This window comes from Daktulosphaira vitifoliae, unplaced genomic scaffold (assembly GCF_025091365.1).
Source record: "Daktulosphaira vitifoliae isolate Bord-2020 unplaced genomic scaffold, ASM2509136v1 Scaffold_2, whole genome shotgun sequence".
In the NCBI taxonomy this organism is placed as follows: domain Eukaryota; kingdom Metazoa; phylum Arthropoda; class Insecta; order Hemiptera; family Phylloxeridae; genus Daktulosphaira; species Daktulosphaira vitifoliae.
Window position 1 is genome coordinate 33,735,288 of NW_026099573.1, and position 20,382 is coordinate 33,755,669.

Sequence of the window (20,382 nt, forward strand, 5' to 3'; positions counted from 1 at the left end):
TTTTCCTGCGATAAAACCGAAGGGTCTCCCCTACTCGCTGTCGTTGTGCTTTTAATACTTTTAATATTTTATTTTGTAATATTTTAAGTCATCAATCGGTTTCACGGTCGTGTTTCTCTCCGGCGATAATCGAAAGACGGACGATGAGCAGCAGAGGTGCTCAAAATACGATAGCAACAGTTTTCTCGCGGGCCATTTCAATGATAAAAAAATAAACACTCGGACAGTGTAACGTATTGTAATGGACCGCGGACACGTTTCTTACGGGCGCGCGCTCGATTAGCCCCTTCACAGTAGTAATAACAATCATATGTTATCACGACGGGTTAACACAATGAACGACGACGGTTGTCGAATCTGTCAACGTATAAACGCATTGCATTTGAAAATACACGCGGGGGATGCATTGTAAATAATCTGCAAGCATCTCCTGCGCAGCGGTCGCATTTGAATATAATAAGCGATCGGGCCGTGTCGCCCGTGAGATCTGTGGTGGTCGGCGACGGCCGTAAAAAACACAAGGTACGCCGGGTGCGTGCGTGCGTCCGGACGATTAAAAAACGACCGTTCGAACAAACGCCTAAAGTGCGCCTTGCCGGCGCTGCTAATAATGTGACGGGGTCGGAGCGGCCCCGTCGCAGTTTGACCTTAAAGTGGAAACGCCAAGGACGAATATGCACAAACTCACAAATCGTATACAAAAATATTACAAAAACGTATATTTACACAATAACATTGACAATTATAAATAATGTATATAGGAAATTTCATTTAACAATTTTTACGGGCATATAATTTCACACACGCGATTTCATTGTACTTCGTATGCTAAAATTACAATTGAAATGTACAAATTAATAATAATAATATGGTTAATCGCTTTCAACGATACTCGTCTGTATACATGTATAATACAAACATAATATATAATATTATAGTGTATACATAGTAGATGTTATTTACATTAGGACAGTTTTTATGTACAACAGTGTTTTTTATTTATTTACTTATTTTTTTTTTTAGTCCACTTGAATTTCAAACGGTAAAAAAAACTACACAACATCGTATAGCTAAAGGAACTAAACTTGTCATAAGATTACCATTGTGCATGGCGTCTAAAGAATAACATACATAAATGGATATACACTATCAGCAATAATATATAACCGATCACAAATATTGTTGTTTTTTTTTTTTTAGTATTGCAAATACTCAAAAAAGAACATATAATAATAATTATGATGAGAATTACAACGCGTGTCACTTACAATCATATTATAATATAGTTTTTACATGTTGTGTTTTATGTTTATGTACACACACACACACACACATTTAATTTATCTCAATAACATAAAATACCAACGAGAAATAATTAAACGTGTAATAAGAACGGATTTTCATACTTTGGGCATTAGTATAGTGTAATATAAATGTAAATTTAATTTACTGCGATCGATAATAAATTATTCAGTACATTAATATTGTGTTGCGATAATAAATAATTATACATAAATATATTTAAAGTAATAAATTAATAATAATAATAATAGGAAACAGAAGTGTTGTAAAAACGAATATAATAAAAAATCGTTACGGAGAAGTTAAAACCAGCAGAACTATAAGAAAAATTTATATAAAATTGAACGGGTATTATTTTCGAGAGATAAACTCTCTCTTTTTTTTAGAAAACACCGGATTTGGTAATAGAAACAACGATGCAGTGATTGTTTCTTGTTTTATATCATGCAACAATATAAATATTTGATTTTTGTTGGGTGTTGTGGTGTATAGGCTAGGTGGTGGGCTCGGGAACAAGTCGTATGAGAAGAACAGAGACAGACGGATAAAAAAAGATTGCGAGAGAGAGAGAGTTCAACGAAGAAACGCGGCCGTCGAGTGGCGCGTATTACACAATAAAATAAAAAAATGCGTTATTATATCATTATCATAGGAATGGACGCCGTCGATGAACGGGGTCGACGAAATTGGACGAACGTCGTCCGACGGGAACACCGCGGTGGTTCTCACAGACACGTGTTAATGGTTTTCTTGTACTGGCAGACGTTGCACTTCACTTCGCAGCACCACAGAAAAGTGCAGTTGCACCGTTCCGACACGAGCGCCTGATGGGTCTTGTAGCCGCGGCCGCAGCACATCAGGTCGCAACCGTCGACGCCGATAGACGATTCGTTGCACGCCCGGCCGTGCGTGCCCAGTATGCCCAGCCTGGAGTTCTGTTCGCAAAAGCCGGGCGACGGTTCCAGGTACACCAGGTCCTTGGTGCCGGGCGCTTTCAAGTCCGGATTGTACGGCTTCAGCTGGAAGCCGTACCGACTCCGGCCACCGCCACCGGCGAGTCCGTTCCGGCCGTTCGCGGCGATCTGCTGCCGACGGTCTCGGCCGTCGTCCCGGTCGCCGCCACCGACGACCACGTCGTCTTCTGACACTGCCGCCGCACCGCGCGGTTCGTAGTGTTTGTTTTGAGCGTTGTCCTTGCGCCTGAGCCGCCTCAAACCGCCGGCGTTGCCCACCATCACCCGGGACGCTCCGTCGAATCTGTCTTTGAGGTTGTCGCCGATCGACCGGAAATTGGGTAATTTCATCCAGCAAGTCTTCACCGTACACGAACCGGACATGCCGTGACACTTGCACTCTTGTTTCATTTCGGACTGAACGTGCTGTGAACAAAAACACAAGGAATTTAGTAATACTCGCGCAGTTCATTTATACTTTTTTAACGATACTACAATCGAATATAAACTATATGCGGAAATAAACTTGTACACTGTATAACAGAACCCGCACGCCAGTACAATAGCACCACTCGATCGTTAAAAAAATAACCAATACCGGCGTAATAGAATTATTAGCGAGTACACTTATTTGTAATTAGACGTACGGCCGTGGTGACGGACGTCGGCTACGGGAAACGTCGTGTGTCCCCCTCGCCGGCCGGATCATCAAATCGTAATAATTGACTACATGTCGAACGGAGTGAAAGTCGATAGGGGAAAAAAAAATTTACCGCCATTGTCGTGTCAATTATACACGCCCGGGCAGCGGCGATGCGAACGCTGCTGCTGCCTCTCCGCGACGGTCAGCGTATTGTGCGTGCTCCCCCTGTCTTCCGCGTGCGTGCGTATCCGGACAGGTATCCACGAACAGGACAATTGGCGGCCGGCGCGCACTGACGACGACGACGATCTATCAAACGCGCGGGGGGGCTGTCTTAATATCGTAATTTATCGGAGACGCCGTTTTCAATAGGACCGATACACTGCTGTCAGCCGATTATCTATTGTGCCCTGCGCGCGTTGCCTCCTCGAACGGTGACCGTTTTTCTCAAGACGTCATCACTTCTCTCCCGCGTCCTCGTCATCGTCTCCTCTCCTGCATCGGTACATTTTTTATTTATATTCCACTCCATCCGTTGCCGTCGCTCCGCATTTGAATTTATACCTCTCTCGTCGTTGCCATTATATATATTATTATTGTTATTATTATTATTAGTATTAGTATTACATTGCGTGTTGCATTACATTACGTACAATGGTCCGGTGGACGTAACACACGCTGCTGCGTTTCACCGTGAACAATGACAGCGTCAATTCCAAAGGCGACTGCTCGCGACAATCGCGTTAAAAATATGTATGGATATATATTTTTTTCCTTATTTTAATTGTCATTAAACGGTCCGGGAGACGCGTGTCTGAAATAGTGATTTCGGACTGTTCGCAGCGTCAGCACACCTCTCCTCGCGCGAAAGACACACGCATACGCCGTTCAAAGACAATTGTGTCGCCGCCGACAATACTTTCCCGCGGCGTCCTCGGTGTCTCGCTCCGTACCGTTCCGGTCCATTTTTCTATTTGTCGGCATAAATATTATCTATCCAAATAGAGAGAATACACGCACGAGAGAAATTAGGAAACTCGCCTATGATTGGTCGCGCGTAGAAAACAACATTATTGTTCTGATCCCGGCCGGTCAAAGCTCACGCGGCAATGGCGGTGGTCACACACAACGTGTGGGTGGCCCCTTTAGTCATGGTGTACATACGCGCGTATACGAGACGTGTACGGCTAGCGTAGCGAACCCGGCCGCTTATACGGCTATCGTGCGAGCCGCTTACAACAACGCGCACGCACACACCACGGGCACACGGTCCGCCGGACCGTGATGTACGCCGCCGCTCACGTTGTACCGCCGCCGAATAGTCTACCCCCTCTTACCGAATTTAATAAAAATTATGACGTCGCGGCTTAATGTAATGTAATCTGTGTGTGTGTAACAGACAACACACAAATATACACTTCTTTCTTCTCTCGCGCGCCCGGACCACACCGCGGTGTCGGTCGCTCGTGTATAATATGTATAATTAAAACAAAAAAATATAAAAAAACAATATAATACGATTGTGTACATTGTGTGCGCGCGCCCCCGCTGATCTCGACGCAATCTATAACACGGTGCCCCCCTCCCCTGGATAGCGTCATCTCCCGAGAGTAGTGCGCACCGCACGACTAATCTTCGGTTGTTTTTCGATCGTGATTCATTCAATTTCAGTCATTTGCAATTACACATCAGCCTGTTGAGTCATTTCATTTCATTTTTTTTTTTTTTTTGGGGGTGATATTTTTAGTGAGTTCCACTTAACGATTACAACGATTTTTTAGGGGGGGAAAAATAGATCGTCAAAAATTCGTTTCTCAACTTCCAAGCGTTACGAAAGAAATTTAATTAAACAAACGAAGCTGCTGCTCATTTACGTCCTTTAACTTTATTACTGTTACTTATTTTATAATACTTTTATATTTAAACATCAGAAGCGGCGGTGCCGGCGGTTAGCGAACCGGTGTAGTGAGTCAACAGTATATTCTATAGACAGGCGGACGCGTAATAAGAAAATTAAAATCGAAAAAATAAAAAGAAGAGCCGCATACCAAACGACTAATCAAACAGCCATTCGTTCATGCGACAAATCCGTTCGGTTCCGAAATGATTTCCCGACTGCCGTCAACGTGACCGCCTCTCACTATTCCTACCGGTCGTTTACCACTCTTGCGACGACTGCGGAGGCGGTGGTCTGTGCACCAGCCAGTAAACTCGGTTAACAATAATTAAATATTAATTATTTTACACGTATTTGTTATTGTTATTATTATTTGTCGTCGCCCGTAAAATATTTTCAACGACGGCTACCGGACGCATAACACACGACGTTACAAAGCAGATTCGTTTCCTTTATCTCACACACGGTGAGCGAACACGACGAAAACATATTTTTCATCGTTCCGCGTATGAGAAACACAACCGAACGTTTCATAAACTCGTCGTCCGAACTACAAATAACAAGTATGGTCGCGGAGTTTGTTTTTTATGTAATTAGAACAACGAACCACTAGTTTTAATTGTCGTACAAGAATAAAATATAAAACATTGTAAAGATTAGAAAATCTGATAGTACTACTCACCATTCGACCGGCTTCGTTGTTGTGCAAGTTCATTTTCTCCCGCAGACTCCGACCTCGTTCGCCCGTGTCCACAAACATCCTGGCGAATTTGTATCCGAAATCGATGTTGTCCGAACAGCCTCCCCATTCCCAGTCTTTGACACCGGGCACGGAGTTCTGGACGTAGGGACCCCGGCGTTGATGGGACGTGTCGCACGTGCACGTCTCGATCGCTCCCTCGGCACACGCCCTAGACACGGCGTGCGTTACTCCGGCGCTGGTGATCGCGTAGATGAACGCCGTTTCTCTGAAACCTAAAATCGACATCACTATTAGAACATCATCAAGATCGCCTGGACACGCGGCTTGCCGCAACAATACAACGCCGCCGGTATACCGGTCTCGGACTGTCGCGCTGTGACCGGGAAAAGCTCGCACCGCGTATGCACAAAGCGTTTGACGGGCGCCAATGAAAAATAAATTGTTCACACCGGTGGTGCGTTGATGGCGATTAAAACGGACGGTAGCGTCTCCGCAAAGTGGCACCGGCCGTCGGTGGTCCACAGCGGAACGCACCGTCATTATATGCCATCGCACATAATGGCCGGTGTACGCTGGAGCATACACCACACAATGCGTACAGATACGGGCCCGTCACGGTCGAATGGTAAGCCACCAACGCTGCGTTGCGAATCGCCAGAAAGAGGTGAAGTGATGTGAAAAAAAAAGCATCCCTCGGCTACCGCAGGTAGTCTCCTCCTCGTCATCCGATGCGTGTTACGGCGATCAATGGCACTGCGCGATACGAATATATGTGTACACGCATATTATAAATCTAACGACGGGCAAACGATGGCACCCCTCTCCTCCCCTCGGAGATACTATAGCTCTGACAATAGCGCACACAATACACCGACGTCGTAATTTCTGACCGGCCCATTGTGTGTGAAACCGTCACCACCGCAGCAGCAGGCCCGACCTGACCGCACCGCGGACGGACGCTACTAGTATTTTTTCGCGTCCGCCTACGATCGGTCGCATCATGTGGCCCCGTTCACAAAAAGTTTCCGCGTGTCAGCGGGGGGCGTACGGATACGCGACACGTATTGTTGTTGCCCGGGGACGACGTTTCGCTCTGTCCAACGGTAATCGAACATAATTACCCGTGGAAAGAGCGAAACGACAGGACGACGAGTGGAAAATAACAAGTACATTTGTGACATTCCCGAAAACGCGTTGCTGTAGGTACCAAACACTCGCTCGCAGAAACGATAAGTACTAAACGAGGCGTGCACTACTGGAACAGAAATAAAGAGAACAACAATAAAACGTTAACTGTTCACACACTGGGATCGAGATATTCATCGGATACCCTTCTCCGCGATATTGTAACCCAAACGGATAGTGATTCCCGTCCGATCCTTTAATGCGCCTCGAGCGTGTCATAACGATTCAAAGGACCACTCGACCATTAACGACTTTAAATAGGTAAATTCTTTTTTAGATTTAACAAGAGACAGTAATATAGAAATATCCGGATAATCTATTCGTGCCAGACACTTTTTTATGTTTTATTTTTTTTTTGATATTATTTGAAAAATACACAAGGTTTCTTTTATGTGACATTTTTCTCGACAAAATGCCGTATTTTCTTTTCATTGCCGACCGGTTTAGTCGGTCAAACGTTAGAAAGAAGTACCGAGTTCGGCCCGAGTATAATAAATAATAAACGCCGTTGGCGGTTGTGCCGGACAGGCTGTTTCTCCGCAGGAAACCCTACTGATGACGACGTTATTAGTCGACTAATAATCCACATAATATTATTATTTTGTGTGCGAGTGTAGTATAAACGTACCGACGGCGACCGATTAACGTCAACACCGACCGCTCGAACACAGACGACCGTAGACACTCGCCCCACGCGACATAGTACACACACCGAATACTATGTACATAATTGTCCAGTACAAATGAGTTTATTAAGTATAAAAAATGTTGGACGACCTTTGGGTCCTGGAAACAGTGAGCGGTCGCTAGCAACGTACGACAAATTTCAAAACGGGAAATAATAAGTAATATTATAAAACGGTCATGTGTCGACTGTTGATTGGGTGAAATAAATATACATGTATAATAAATATGTATAAAAATACATGACTTCGGCAGTGCCAAAATGAAAATAGACACGCGTCCTTGAACCTTGGGTATAATTCGTGAGGATATTGAAGTGCGACAAGAATTCAACGACCGTCAAAACGGTCAAATGTGTAAATATTTAAAATGTGCACGCGGAAACTGGAGAGTAAAAATTTTATTATAAATTTTGAGAAGATTGTGGTTTTTTTTTTCGTTGAGCTTCTGCGGTAGGTAACGGCATCGTTGAGATTTCACGGGTCAGAAACGTTGTGCGATTAATAATTACTGCGGCCGATAAGAATCTATACATTTTATGACGCCAGCGCGATCGCCAAAAAAAAAAAAATAAACACCTGTTGTATAAAATGTAAATATGTCGGCCGAGTGCCATTGCGTCCGGACGCGTTATTAATATCGAACGGAATATGAAATTATGGAGATGAGATCGCATTTATCGCCCACCCGTGTAAAGTAATAAATAATTCGTTTGCCATGTTTTGTTTCTCGGACGTTTTTAACGTGTACGCGGCCCCCCCGTCGTTTTTCGCTTCTTCCGGAACGTCGTGTCGACGATAGTCTGTTGCTCCCTCCTCCCCTACAAATCAACATGACCGACCGGCATCGCTTGCGACCCGTTGTCGTCGTCCGGTTTGTCCAACGCGATGTGACAAATCGACACGCGTTTGTAATTGGTGGCGGTGTGCGAGTGTCGTCCGTTCGTTGTTTTGTCGTACGATGAATGTGCGCGCGTACACGAAGATCGAAACCGTATACTACTACTCGATGGTTTTTAACTTTGGCAAACTTCTTGTGTTGTTTGTTATTGTTATTATTATGTCCGTACGAAAACGAGATTTCATAGGTAAAAAAACGACGGCGTTCGGGTACGATAGCGGTTTGTGTGTGTGTGTGTGTGTGGTAGCTGCAAGGATGGGTTAATAAAAAAAAAAAAAACGGTAATGCGACCCAACCGATACCGTACCGTAGTAGGCGCCCCGGCGGGGGAAGGGGGTGCGAGCACAGGTTATAAGGTCGGCGCGTACATAATAGACACGTACGTATCTATTATTAAACGGGTCGGCGGCCACGATTCGTGCAGACGAGTAACGTTTTCCCCGTTTGGGACCTGTCGTCGTCCGCGTCAACCGACGGCCACCACAAAAACCCCTACAGGGAATTCTGTGGCCGCCGTGGCAGTGATTGCGTGTGTCGATCGAATCGAGACACGTGTACGACGAACCGTTTACGGGTCGACGACAACGGCGTGTAAACACACTCGTTAGACCCCGTTAAAATTTTTTATCGCAGTAACGAATGCTTTACTCGAATTTCCAACGGGTTTTAACACTCAACGTTCTCATGCGGAATCTAGTAAATCAATATCCCCAACCGTTCCCGGGCTAATATGTAAAATATTTCCGGGTACGAGTTTCAAAACTTTGTTTTCTCACTACTAGACGTAATTGGAGCTTTTGTACGTCCCGCGCCGCTTACCTCGGTCGACGATTTTTCCAAACAAGTTCTTGCCGGTCAAGAAGTTTTTCGTCGAACAGTTCCACCGTCTGTTTCGGAACTGATGTTGACATTCCTGCAGCGCCATGTTCACACCGCGGCTGATGGCCAGTTGCACGCCGGGATTTTCGCGGATCATCCGCCTCTGTTTACTCCGCAGTAGGGTGGCGGTGGACGACGACGACGACGCGTCCATAAACACGAGGCCGGGCGTCATGGGCGCCAGGTTGTTTGGTTCGCCAGCTTTAGCAATGCCCCTGCGAAAATTTAAACAAAAAAACACATTATTGCAAATCGAATCGAGTGTACATGTTTCTACCTCTCTCTCCCTCCCTCTTCGAGTCGGTACGCGCAAACGGTGGTGGCGACGAGTTGGGTACGTACCGCACACAAACCAGCAATAATAATAAATCTCGGTGGCGTCCAAGGGCCGCGCGCGATTCCAACCCGACGGTGTCGCGGACGCGTTTTCACTTAAAATCGTCGCGACGCGTTTAATTCTCTATAGACTCATGCGCACATCGGTCGGACTGAGAATTTATTTTTACACACAACTACGCCGTCTCCGCTCGAGTGGCTCCTTAACGGCGTCCTCGCGTGCCGCCGACATTCGATGTGTGCGTAAGGACAGCCGTCACCGTCGACGTGTCAACAACACTTTGACGATGTGTACAGTCAGGGGCGGCGATTCATCCAGTGAAACGGTGGTAAAGACTCCGAATAATGACTGCCCGACAATGATGTGACCGGCCTAGTGCACGCAGTGTAATAATATACACCGATAATGTGCACGTATGTTATGTTGTAGAGTACTTGACATATATCATGTGTTGGAGTGTGTGTACAAAGAGTCTGGCGATCAACAAGACCTAATGGGACGTTACACGAATGTTGAACATAACGTTGTTTACGTTCGTGTCAATACTCGATGGTGTGTGTCACACACATTGTCACACCGACAGTCGAAAATCACAATTTTAATGCGATGCGGATTAAAACGAATTTTAAAAAGCGCTGACGAAGAAAACAAATTCAAATCGTTCGGAAACGATTAGTGTAGTGGCGGAGGACGTGATGGTTTTCAAATGAAATCAGTCGGCCGCTCGGTCCGTTGACTCGATCGGTTGTAAAAGAAAAATTTAAAAAAATAACACAGAGAACAACGTAGTAATATCCGGAACGCTGTTTGTCAGCGTTAAAACTAAACGGGACACGATTAAACGGCACAGAGACGTGGAAAGCGTTTCGCGAGTAATTTACAACATCGTAAATCTTAAATGAATTTCCAGAACTAGTAAACACGCTCGCCAACCACCAGCAGCACCGATGGACGTGACGACAGCGTAATTTAGAATTTTTTTTTTTTTTCAAGCGACGATTATCGTACAACTGTCGACGTGTTCAAGAGATAAAAGATAAATCGGCGGTGGCCTATAAGAGAATGTGTCCGCGGTAGACGTTTACTGGTGTGTGTGTGTGTGTGTGTATAAACGGACCAAGGGAAAAAAATATGTACCGTACACGTATACATAATATTATATCATAGGCGTATACATATATATATGTACTAGCACACACGCATACAATAAGGGCAAAGTGATAATATTATATTCATAACTCGTTTACCTCNGTATAAACGGACCAAGGGAAAAAAATATGTACCGTACACGTATACATAATATTATATCATACGCGTATACATATATATATGTACTAGCACACACGCATACAATAAGGGCAAAGTGATAATATTATATTCATAACTCGTTTACCTCTTTTCTCTTTACCGTACTAGTCCGGCATTTCTCTCGGTTTCTTTTTTTTTTATAAATTTGTTTTGTTTTTGTTCGTACACGTTTAATTTATAGTATCGCCACCACCGAACACTCCGAGAGCATCTCTAGGCTCGGTACACACACCGTTGCTATGCTATCTCCTCTCGATCGTCGTCGTCGTCGATGCCGTGGGAATATATTCGCGGCCGCCGTTCTTTCTCCTTTACCACCGCCATCTCTCCCCGGACGACATATTTTTTTTTTTTTTTTTTTCATTTTTTGTATCTATGAAACTTCATTTTAAGTTCAAAACTTAAAAATGCATATAGAATGTAATCTTTTTCAACTTAATTTTTGAAAGTTTTCCGGAAAAACTGACACTTATATATATATATATCTTAAATTAAAGATAATGTAATATACTTTATTATGATTAACAATGTCGGACTTTATTTTATTTACACGGTGAGAATTTAAAATTTTTAACTNCGCGTGTCCACGTGCGACACGCAGACGACGTCCCGGGGTCGTCGGTGCCACACGGTCGGGTTGGTGTTTTTTGGCTCTCGCAGTCGAGTATTCTCAAATGAAACGCGGCGGCGCGCACAGGCCACCAAACGGTACCAAACGATTATCCGTTCAATGTGTTAAACGGATAATGGACACGGTTTAACAGTATTGGGTCCGTGGCGCAACAATAACTCGGTTCCGTATACGGACTATCCGCCGAGCAGTTAACAACGTGTGTAATCGACTGCGCGCGCTCGTTAGTCGGACGTATCGGTGTTACACACGCGCGCGCGTAATTGAACAAACGCTTAAAATGGTAATGTGCGCCGCGCGTTTGGCGTTGTCATTAGGGAAGCGGTCGTCGGTTCGGGTTGGGTTTGTCGCCGTTAACGAATTTAACGGGTCGACTAATGCCGCGTCGTCTCGCGGTTCTCGGCGCGTTCGAACGGGGAACCTCCAACTACTTGTCGTCGTCGTCGTCGTACGGGTTTTCTCGGTAGGTGCGCGCACCCGGACCCGAAATCAATTAACGAAATTAACGGCGCGTTACCGTCGGCGAGGGTCGGCCGAGCGTCTTCTAATTAGTGTTTGTGTGGCGACTAAACGATTTTTACGGCCGACACGCTCCCCTCCCCCCCCCCCCCAATGGCACGTAAACGGCACGCGGTGTATAACGAAATAATTGTTATTTCGAGAATATTAGTTCAAGTCGCATAACATTATGTATATACATATATAATACCAGCGATAATGATATATTACTATCGTTAAACACGGTCGTCACGACCGACGGACGTCGATTAACCCAAAAAAATTAGAAAAGACCGATGACGGCCGAGGGGAGAGCAGAGGAGATACGCCCGTGGATCGTGTGTTACATCGAGGTTAACGGCGACAGCATTACGCAACGTCACTAAAAAACATTTTCGCGTCAATCGTACGGGGCAGATGAATCGTGTGGTCCGTTCGCGTATAAAAGTTATGGACGTGCGACAAAAGTACGTCACGACGGCGTAAAAGTGCTGTGCGCGCGACAAACTATGAGACGGACCTATTGCGAGCGCAGTGCTATGAGACATCGTCGCCGGCGTTTTGTAATTATTTCCCAGAGATAAAAAAACAAACTGCACACCTTACTGGGGTTTGTACACCGGAAAACACCGCGCATTGTGTACTTCTATCGAAAAGGCGTTCGTCAGTCGGCGGAGCGGAAGAATGTTCGAAAATCCGCCCCTTCCGACGATGCGCCCAGTTAGTGTGTGTACTCGTTTTGAAAATTACACTACGCCGGAGATCGGAGCAATAAGATAATGCTGCAGATAATATATGTGTTTTTTATACGTTATGCGCGATTCCGTTTCTATATAAACCGGATAAAGATATTAATAATAAAATCGACTGGCGAATCGACATCACAATAGGCGCGCCCTATTTAACATACCGACAATAACGTCTCGTACGTCGGGTGGATCTAGACGCTCAGACGGCTACTTTCGGGAGAGTTGCCCCCGTCCGTCGACGTAGAGGCTATCGGAGCGCCGTTCGCACGGACCTGCTTGTTTAATCGCGCGCATCCCTTTTTTTTTTTTAATCATATCATTAGATCTTTTTTCCACGAAATTGCCGAGAACAATGTACCCTATATCGCGATGATTCACTCCGGAGATAATCGTTACCGTATTGTGTTCCTTCCGGTTTCCACCACGGGTTGACTCATCCGGAATTGGATGATATCGATAGGCAACTACAAAACNACCACGGGTTGACTCATCCGGAATTGGATGATATCGATAGGCAACTACTACAACGGTGAAATCGTTTGTCGAACAAATTTAACGTTTTTTTTTTTTTTATTAATATCGGATGCGTATTCGCTGTGAAATGTTACTACACCCTGTGTCGTGTTACAATAATCGAAATGCTGTGGGGCTTTAGATAATTTTTTCCAAATTTTTTGAACGAACGAACGTAGTGATCAATTATTTTTATATATAATAAGCGATAAATGATATTGTTCTGTAATGCAATCGGATAAATTATTATTCATAATTTAAAAAAAAAAACTTACCATCTTCCTTTCCTTTGGATAATGATAAACTTTGTACATTTATATACGTAGAGTTTATAAAAAAATAAAGCAAATTATTGTTAGGGCCATTATTTTATTTATTCACGAAATAAATTATAGTAAAAAATTTAATCGTCTTAACGATTTTAATCGAATTTTGCGTATTCGATCGGCTAAATGGTTTTTTTGCGTATTAAAAATACTTCCAACTAAATTCATATTTGAAATAAAAATATTTTCCGTCAAGTATAAATAATAAAACGTTAAATGTTTAAATAAACACTAATTTTTAGTGTTGATAAATGCGCTAAAATAATTTCTCCATTCAGAGCGGCAAGAAAAAACGTTAGAAATGTTTGGCTTATTATTATTACTTTTTTTTCTGTCGTTTAAACGGAACCAAATCACTGCCGTAAGAAATATGACTGAACGACAACATTTTTTATGTTCGTAATATTTGTACTATTCGCATAATTCGTAAAAAAGCCGCGAAAAGTGGTAAAATTAAGAGGGTAGACCTAACAACGCCGAGCAAAACTAGCTGCTAATCGATTCAAAACGACCTCGAATGATTAATTCGAAATGAATTTTTTCTGGGGCACGGCACGAAAATAATTCACAAAGTACGGGATGCTGTTGGGACTGAAAATTACTTAACAAGTCACATATTTGTCGGCCGAGAGGTACACATAATCGTTATTGATATAATTACTCGTCTAATTACATCCGTCTTACGCCGTTAAGTCGCGATGAACAGTTTTTCCAAGACGATTTCCAACGCGCCGCCTCCTTACTCGCAACACTTCTCTCGGGCCCTCTCGAAACGTTTTCGCCAGTCGAGCGAAAAAACCGCACGACCGACACAAAAAACTATGCAGAAAACACAACGGGCGTGTGCGTGTTGTACTCACCACCAGTGTGTGCCTTTGTATTTTCCCTCCCTGTGCTTGGCGCACGCCCGGGAGATTTCGTCCACCACGAGTCCCAGGACAATGACGGTATTGATCACTAGTGACGGTTTCATGTCATCACATTTCTAACTACACTGCAATGTTGGACGAACAGATTATTTACGAGAATACAAAACGAACGTTTTAAACAAAACGATTAAAAACCAACGCCGACCGACACGGAGAACGCGCAGAAAACTGACACGCGAAAAAAATGACAATATCGACACTCGGACACTTGACGAACGCCCGTAACTCGTTGAACGAGACGTATATATGTTTCAAATGAAATAAAAATCGACGCGATACTGTGTGCGTTTCACTATTTTTTTTTTAGTGTTCTGCGGTCGCGCTAAGGTTTAACGCACCCCGGACTGTCGGAGCGGGACAACTGATGGTGAATGAGATCGACGGTCACCAGGAAAACCTTTCTGTCGCATCCTCCTCCTCCTCCTGTCCATACCGTCGTGGTCCGCGTCGGATCCACCCGCATCCCGGTGGGCGGACCGCCAGTCGAGAGACGCTCTCCGCCCATACGGTCCGGCTTACGCCCATTCTCCTCCTTGTTGCGCCGCTCGTCTTCCTCCGCGCACACAACACTCGAACGGCGCGCAGCGTGCCTGTTTTTTGCCGCACAACATCGCGTTTTACACGGTGTTAAAAAATAACAATCGCGCTAATGGAGTGCACTAAAATCGTTGATTTTATTATTACCACCACTGTTACTCGCGAGTACCGCAGCGGTTTTTTTTTTTTTTTCATGCACTTGTGTCTATGCGAATTCCTGAATTTGAGAAACCGGCCGAAAATCTCTGCGGCGGTGCGCGTACCCGCCCAGACTTGCACAACCTCTTTTCGGACACTCGTGGAGGAGTGCGTGGGCAGCAGAGTGTAATTATTGCGTGTTATTTGTATTTTTTTTTTTACACACACACACCGCCGCCGTAGACCCTTAAACGCCGAGTGGAGGCGCCTGTGCATAAAACGCGTAACGACAATAAGTAAAAAGAAAACAATTAACTATAACCCGTAAGGACACTGCGCGAATAATAATTTCCGTACTATGCCTAGAAACCCAAAAGTACACAATATCATTCCTGTTTTACGATCGCCTCGCGCCCTAAAACAAAACAAAAATCATTTCGATTGTACAAAGTCGCACGTGGTCAAAGCGAGACGATCATATTCGTTTGGCGAAAATCATCTGATCACTCGTAAAGTTTTTCAATTCCAAAAAAACGCATTTATCATCCGACCGTACGGCTATAAACGTACTCTTAGCAGAATTATGGCGTTCGCTAATAAGAAAAATGAATTAATTAAAAAAACGCGCGAGGATATTACTAAACTCGGTCGGTCGACAATAATCCACCACGGGTGTAGTAAAACTCGTAAAAAAAAATAATAACATGTCTGTTTAATTGATTTTTTCATTGTAAAATAACGCCGTGGCTTACGAATTATTGGCGATCGATACAATGACTTTTATTGTGTTGCAAAAGTGTTAAGGATCCGGTTAGTTAACGTTTCACCGGAAGTATCTACGAATAAATACGATAAGATTGTTGTTCGACGACAAGTCGTCGAGACATTCATAACTTTATTTGATAAATATTTAGCCGTTTAAAACGCATAAATTGACGATGAGTAATATTTCCAGGAAAATATCTTAAACGATTTATAGTGTATAGGTGTAGATTTATGAATAATTCATAAATAATTATTAATTCACAATGGTTTCTATGAAATTAATTTAGACAAAATATAATTTTAGTTGTATAGAATTCTGTTTTTGGAGGTCTCTCAATTACACATAATATGCACTAGATTATAATAATTAATAATCGATTAGAAAAACTTATTGTATTCAACTTTGTTTTATTGAAACAAAAAAAACATCATAAATTAAACAAGAAGTACAGATTTTAATTGTTTAGAATCGTAAATGTTGATGGATAGACTAATTGTTTGTTGCATCCATTTGTCTGGCACAGTCAAGATACAATAATCGATAATAAATAAAAATTTGTTATATCTTGCCGACGGACTAAAACAACAAATATATTTCGTCCATTAGTTCATCAACCAAAACTCGTGTATTGTCACCATGTTTTTCTTGGGGCACGGACTTTGTTCAAGTCAATACATTCGTATTGTTTAGTACGATAATTCTATTGACGTTTCTCACACGTTTTGACAATTTATATACAGAGTGTTCACTGTGTAAAGAAACGGGTTTCTACTGTTCTATTGTTCGTAACAATTGACATGTTTACTGAACACCCTGTATGTATATGTATTTACATTGACATGTTTTGTTCTTTTGCTAATTATGGCTCGATTTATTCGGTCTGTCCGATGTAAAAATACCTAATGTGCGCCTTCTCCGCAGAAGAGATGCAACTCAAGTCTGTTTATTAATGTAAAATGTGAATCCTGCATCTCCTCCATCGATCGATGTCGACACCCGACAGAACATTGTTGATATGATGTTTATTCACAAATCGTAAACTCATTAAAATATATTCTTTAGTTTCATTATCGATCGATCCGTAATTATTTCCATCGTCACTAGGAATATTTTTCATGAAAGATTGTGCAATCTTAAATTTTTGACACGTCAGCCATTCATTTCACTTTGACACACCGTTTTATTGTACTTTGGCCTCTACATTTTAGCAAATATTAACTTTTGTAACCATTTATTTAAATTTATCACACTTTGTGAACAATATAAATACATCAAAAACTGTGCACATTACTACTAGTTTATCGATTTTGTTCCTTTCTTTCGAATCGTCGTACAAAACTTAGTAAATCGATCAACGTCTATTCTTCGTTTATAATTATGATATTTTTTTTACAAAATAACTTTTAAGCATCGTAAACTACTATCGAAAAACTATTTACAAAGTATATTAAGTACAAGGTATTTAAATATTTACAAGGTTTTTGAATATTTCTGAACTTGTTATAAATAAATAATTGATAATAACAGATTTGAACCAGTAGGATTATATTCTGATCGGGTCCTAGTACCGTGTTAAAAATTGTTTTGCATGTCGATGCCAAAATATTTATGTACTGACTGTTTTTTGATTGATACGTATTCCGACAGTGCTGTTCTTCGTATTCAGCATATTTATTTACATTGTAACAGACAATTGTTTGTTTTTTAACATTATAATGCTAAAAACATATTCTTTGCACGTCTAATATGTGAATGTCTTGTGTCTTTTTATTCCTATCCAACGGGGTAAAGATAAAAAAAGAAGTTATTTATTTTTTTAAATTGTAAAATTAACTAAGCCAAAACATCAATTACTCAGTAAAAGTATATTTTATTCAAAATTAACTTCAATATTTTTTTAATTGATCAACAACTGACAATAATCCGCCATAGTAGTCGGTTATTTATCCGAGTCAATACATGTTAATTTAAGCCAAACATTATTTAAAAAAAAATTAATTAAAACAAACAAACAATAAGATTTTTGATCACATTTTAAACATCTCTCAAATTTGTTTTTTTTTTAAATAATACTTTTGTACTTCTTCTACTTTTTCCTCGCCTTTGTCCCAACTACTTGGAGTCGAGCACCCTTATCCTTAACTTCCACTTGACATGATCAACCACATCTTCCACGCTTACATCAGCTGTCCTCATATTGCATTCAATTATATCCCTACATCTCTTTTTTGGTCTTCCTTTACCTTTTCTACCTCCAATATTCATTTCTATAACTGTTCTCACAGCTTCCGATTCCACTTTCCTTATAACATGACCAAACCATCTAAACCTATTTTCTCTCATCTTATCCACGATTGATGCTACATCTATACTCCCTCTTATATGTTCATTCTTTATCCTATCTTCTCTAGTAACTCCACACATCCATCTAAGCATTCTCATCTCTGCTATACTTATTTTTTACTTTATTCTCTTGACAATCACCCAATACTCTGAACCTTATATCATAGCTGGTCTCACTACAGTCTTATAGAACTTATCTTTCAGACTCATAGACATTTTCTTAACACATAACACACCAATCGCTTTTCTCCACTTCAACCACCCGCACTTAATCCTGTGTCTAACATCCTCGTCAATACCACCGCTCTTTTACACAACTGATCCTAAATACTTTAAACTTTCCACCTTCCTATCACTTCCTCACTTATCGTCACTGATCTTCTCATTTCATCTACCTCGTGTTCTCCTTTAGAAATTCGTACTCTATATACTCTTTCTTATTCCAACTTATTCTTAATCCCTTTTCGTCAAAAGCTGATCTCCGCACCTCTAGCCTTTGATGAATTTCCTCCCTATTTTCTACTATTAACATTATATCGTCAACAAACAAAGGCACCTTGTATTTCTCTAGTGATTTCATCCACCACTATAGAAAATAAGTAAGGGCTTAAAGCAGAACCTTGATGCAATGCCTAAAATTTTCTGTTACTCCTCCTACGCTTTTTACCTTGGTACAAGTGACGTCATACATATCCTCTATTATAATAATGGACTTTTGTTCTTAAAAATATAAATAAAATATTACTTTTAGACTAAAATAAAATATAACTTAAATTTATGTCTTGCATGACTACATAAAAAATATATACAGAGATATGAAGAATATTATTTAAGCAACTACTAAAAAATTGTTAAAATTTAGGATTCCAAAACATAACTACAAGAAAATCATTTTGTCATCTGCCCGGAGCTATTAAAATCAAAATTATACGCTCTTGCAAATATAAAATTTGCACTGATAGTTCTTCAGCAAGTTACTTCGAATCACCCAATGTCAATCAATGTTCAAACCAATCACACGATTAGTGCTGCACATATTCTACTAATTTGATAGACACGCAAGTACTCGGTTGTTCTTTACTTGTTTATAAAAAAATTCGCATAGAACCAATGCTGTCTTATTATTATGCTGACAAAATTATTACCAAGATTAAACTAACCATTGAATTGAAAAACCAACACAGTAAAAATATCAATGGGTTATGGTAAACAATTTAAAAATAAAAAATTAACGTCATGAATTTTAGTTGTTTAACAAGTTAAACATTACTGTCAGCTGACAATGATCTGATTCACTGAAGCCATCAGCCAATGGTTGGAATAAACATATTTTTATTTAAGCCAACATTATTTCAATAAAAAGAAACACTAATAGATTTTCCATCATGTTTTGAAAAGTTCTATATAGCTTTTGATACAGTGAAAAATACAAAGGTTTTTTTGTCAGTGTAAGCAGAAAAAGCTATTTTTTTTCGAATGATTTGAATTAGAACAAGCAAATGTATTACTTAAAATTTTCCATTCGATTGGTATTTCATCATCTGTCGACGAACAATACACAATTATTCTGTAATATTTGACTTTTATAGTTATAATAATTACTTAAAAATGTGACCGTCAAATATTAGAAGAAAATTTGCTACTGTCTTCTTCTATCTGTTTTAGAGTTCGTCGACACATATAACTGCAAAACAAATTCTATCCCGTCCTCTCCCCGTCTAGTCTAGAGCTATCCCTCACTAGCATTTAGTCTACTTTAGTAATCTTTGTTTTTTTTTACTCGTATGTCAATCCATCTGACTGAACGGCTTACTATTTCTATTAATATTAAATTTGCTTGGCCAGCGTTACGCGAAGCTTTCGAATATTCCTATCGAAAGAAGAGCCAAACTGAAAGGCGTCTTCTGAAAATACAATTCACATTTGCACCATATGCTATGAAATACACAATATATATTGTGTATTGAATCGCGACTATGTGCAGATTAACAATTAGACGACTGATACAACGGTGTGGATGGTTCATAACGGTTTGTTGATAAATTTAGTGATCTAACATATTTGTGGTGGGGCAGCGACCGTCGGACAGAAAAAATAAACACCATAGATAAATATCAAGCCAAACAATTTTTAATAATTCGGTGTTTTCAACACAACTGAT

General features: G+C 41.3%; 1 protein-coding gene across 1 annotated transcript; it reads right to left on the reverse strand.

The window, feature by feature from the left end:
* Positions 1 to 691: 691 nt before the first annotated feature.
* Positions 692 to 14,823, reverse strand: LOC126897176 (protein Wnt-1). Its single transcript, XM_050670545.1, has 4 exons — positions 14,369 to 14,823; positions 9,087 to 9,361; positions 5,478 to 5,770; positions 692 to 2,681 (listed from the first exon to the last, which is right to left on the reverse strand). Exons 1-4 carry the CDS (start codon positions 14,479 to 14,481, stop codon positions 2,028 to 2,030), a joined length of 1,335 nt encoding a protein of 444 aa, XP_050526502.1. The 5' UTR covers positions 14,482 to 14,823; the 3' UTR covers positions 692 to 2,027.
* Positions 14,824 to 20,382: the final 5,559 nt, after the last annotated feature.